Genomic DNA, 2,517 nt, shown 5'->3' on the forward strand with positions numbered 1-2,517 from the left:
AAACTGCCCGGGCTGCCCTGGCACCCCTCGGACGCCCCTGACCTTCCTCACCCCCCAGAGGGACTATCAGGACGTTGTCTTAGACTCACGACACCCCCGCCCCCTTCCCAACAGATTAAGATATACTACTAGGCAGATACCGTAAAACAGGCACGGCTGCCTGACCCAGACATGGCCTCTCTGAGCCCAAGGCCACTTTAACATCTTGCAACAATGACATGCTCAGGGCGCAACAGCTGAATTAGAATATTTCACATAACGAATGGACTTTTCTGCAAGACTCACTAAAAAAAATTAACTAACTTGATAAGTAGGCTCTTATGCCAACTGTGTACCGTTTCAGTATGCATCAGAGCAGCTCTCACCAGACATGAAAGGTTTAAAGGAGTATCCAATTCGGAAAAGTAGATTTTCTGAGCGTTTAACATTAAACTTTAGGAAAACATAAAGAGCAGATTATTTATGGCTTTATTGGGAGGGTATAACATGCGCGTTTTAGCCAGTAAAAAAAACAGCTTAAGCTTTGAATATGAAAAGTAATATATTTTTTGCAGTTGTATGTAGCGCTGACTTCACTCGGAGGTATTGCAGCGCTTTACAGGAGCACCAGTCACAATATGAAAACCCAAGGGCAGTCCGCGGGGTCGGGTGAATCTCCCAGCTGTCGGTTTCTGTTGGGAGAGAGCGCGGCCTTCAGTGGCAGGAGAGGAGGACGGGGAGAAAGCAAGGCGGTCCAAGAGGCGGCTGTGCGGGGGCTGTATCTGATTATTGATATAAAGTGAATGAAAAAAAGAATTACTGCCCTGCAGACGAGGCTTTAACTCTCTCTTCTTGAATGATATATTCCGCCTGCTCTTTCGATACATATTCCTCCGGGGGGTGTCTCAGGACGCGGCTGCTGTCCCCCCACAGACTCACTGCCGGCTCACAGGCCTCCACGTTTCTCAGGAGGGGGCCCCGTCCCAGGATCAGGGTGCCACCCCCGGGCAGGTACAGGGCGAAGACCACGTTGTTCCACCTAGAGGGGTCGTACTTCTTCCCTGGGTTTGAGTCCATTGGATACTTAAACATGTGGCCCGTGCGGGGGTCGATGTACCAGGTGTAGAGGTCTGTGGTGGACTCGGGCGCCCACATCAGGTTCCCTTTCTGAGAGCGGAGCCACACGGAATCCAGCAGGGGCAGGTGGTCGAAGCATCTCAGGTACGGACTGTGGATCAGCACCCAGTGCACCACCTCCAGCTTGTAGGCCTCGGTGCCCAGCACCCTCAGGGCCGGCTCCTGCCCCCCGCAGTGCTGCTCCTTGTAGCTCCTCAGCAGCTCCTCGAGGCGCTGGGTGAACTGGAAGTTCCCGTAGCGGGAGTCGTCGCGCAGCGCCGGGGAGTTGGCCAGCATATCTCGCACCTCTAGCAACGCTGGGTCGAGTTGCGGGTCGGTGGCGCTGATGCGGTCGTAGCGCTGCATGACCGCCTCGAAGAAACTGCTCTTGTAGCGCTCCACGTCTGGGCGCGGGATGTGCGGGGACCAGCAGGACACAGTCAGGCGTACGGGCTTCCCATTCAGGATAAAGCTCCTGTCGTAGCCGCGGATAGCGCCTTCATTCAAAATGCTATAGAAATAGCCCAGTGTGGTGACATGTTTCAGCCAGATCACGGGGAAGCGGGGGGCCGCCAGGTCCAGGCACTCCTCTTCTAAGCTGCGGTGGCGCCGATGAAAGCCCTCGATTCCGGCAGCCTCCCCTCTGCTGGACAAACACTCTCCCTTGGCCTCTCGCACTTGACGATTTTGTAAAAACTCTCCCTCCCAGAAACAGGAGTCGTCTCTCCATTTTCCGGGGTACAGAGGGTCGAATTGCTGGATAGGTGTCATTTTCATTTGGGGTCCAACGCTCACTCCCGAGAAAGAAGGTTCCATCCGGTTTCAAACTTCTCAACTTGTGATTTTTTTATACTGTGTGATGAGGGGGCGTGGCCCTGAAGGGGCGGGTTTTAGTGCAGAGCAACAGCTGCTCGAGACACTCCAAAACCAGCATTGGATTGGTAATGGGGGCATTCGTGCAATGCCTGAGGGGCCGGTGTCCATAACCCCCCGCACAGGGCCCACTCCAGAAAACAGACATGTTACCAAAATCACAGCCAACACGAGTTGTAGTTTTTAGGTCTCGCCTTTTCTATTCCACAGGAATGGAAAATGGAGAGAATTCTAGTGCTCAAAATACTCGTCAAACTAAGGCTTTTTTCTGTGCGGTTTTCTTCAAGTTCACGTGAATCACGTGACCAAACAAGCACGCGCATCAGCCTCCCTCCCTCCCTCCTAATTGCATTTTTTCACGGCCGCCACCACATCAAAGGGCTTCTCCCAGCGTGTGCTCTGCGGCTTCTCCTCCAGGGGCGGATTGGCAAGGCGGGCATTCGGGCATCGGCCGAAGGGCCGGTGTCTCAGTGCCCTCTGTGGGCCGTTTTTTTCTCCCCTTTCCCAGTCCACAGAGAGTGGACTAGGAAAGGGGAGAAAAAAAACGGC

General features: G+C 53.9%; 1 protein-coding gene across 1 annotated transcript; it reads right to left on the minus strand.

Annotated features, from left to right (window-relative positions):
• Positions 1–449: 449 nt before the first annotated feature.
• LOC147693368 (uncharacterized) lies at positions 450–1,921 on the minus strand. Its single transcript, XM_086933210.1, has one exon. The coding sequence runs from the start codon at positions 1,909–1,911 to the stop codon at positions 796–798; it is 1,116 nt and encodes a 371-aa protein (XP_086789336.1). The 5' UTR covers positions 1,912–1,921; the 3' UTR covers positions 450–795.
• Between the last annotated feature and the right edge of the window lie 596 nt (positions 1,922–2,517).

Source organism: Lissotriton vulgaris, chromosome 8 (assembly GCF_964263255.1).
Source record: "Lissotriton vulgaris chromosome 8, aLisVul1.2, whole genome shotgun sequence".
Lineage (NCBI taxonomy): Eukaryota > Metazoa > Chordata > Amphibia > Caudata > Salamandridae > Lissotriton > Lissotriton vulgaris.

Coding starts and splice junctions, on each gene's coding strand:
- LOC147693368 (XM_086933210.1), bottom strand. CDS start 1,911: ATGGAACCTTCTTTCTCGGGAGTGAGCGTTGGACCCCAAATGAAAATG.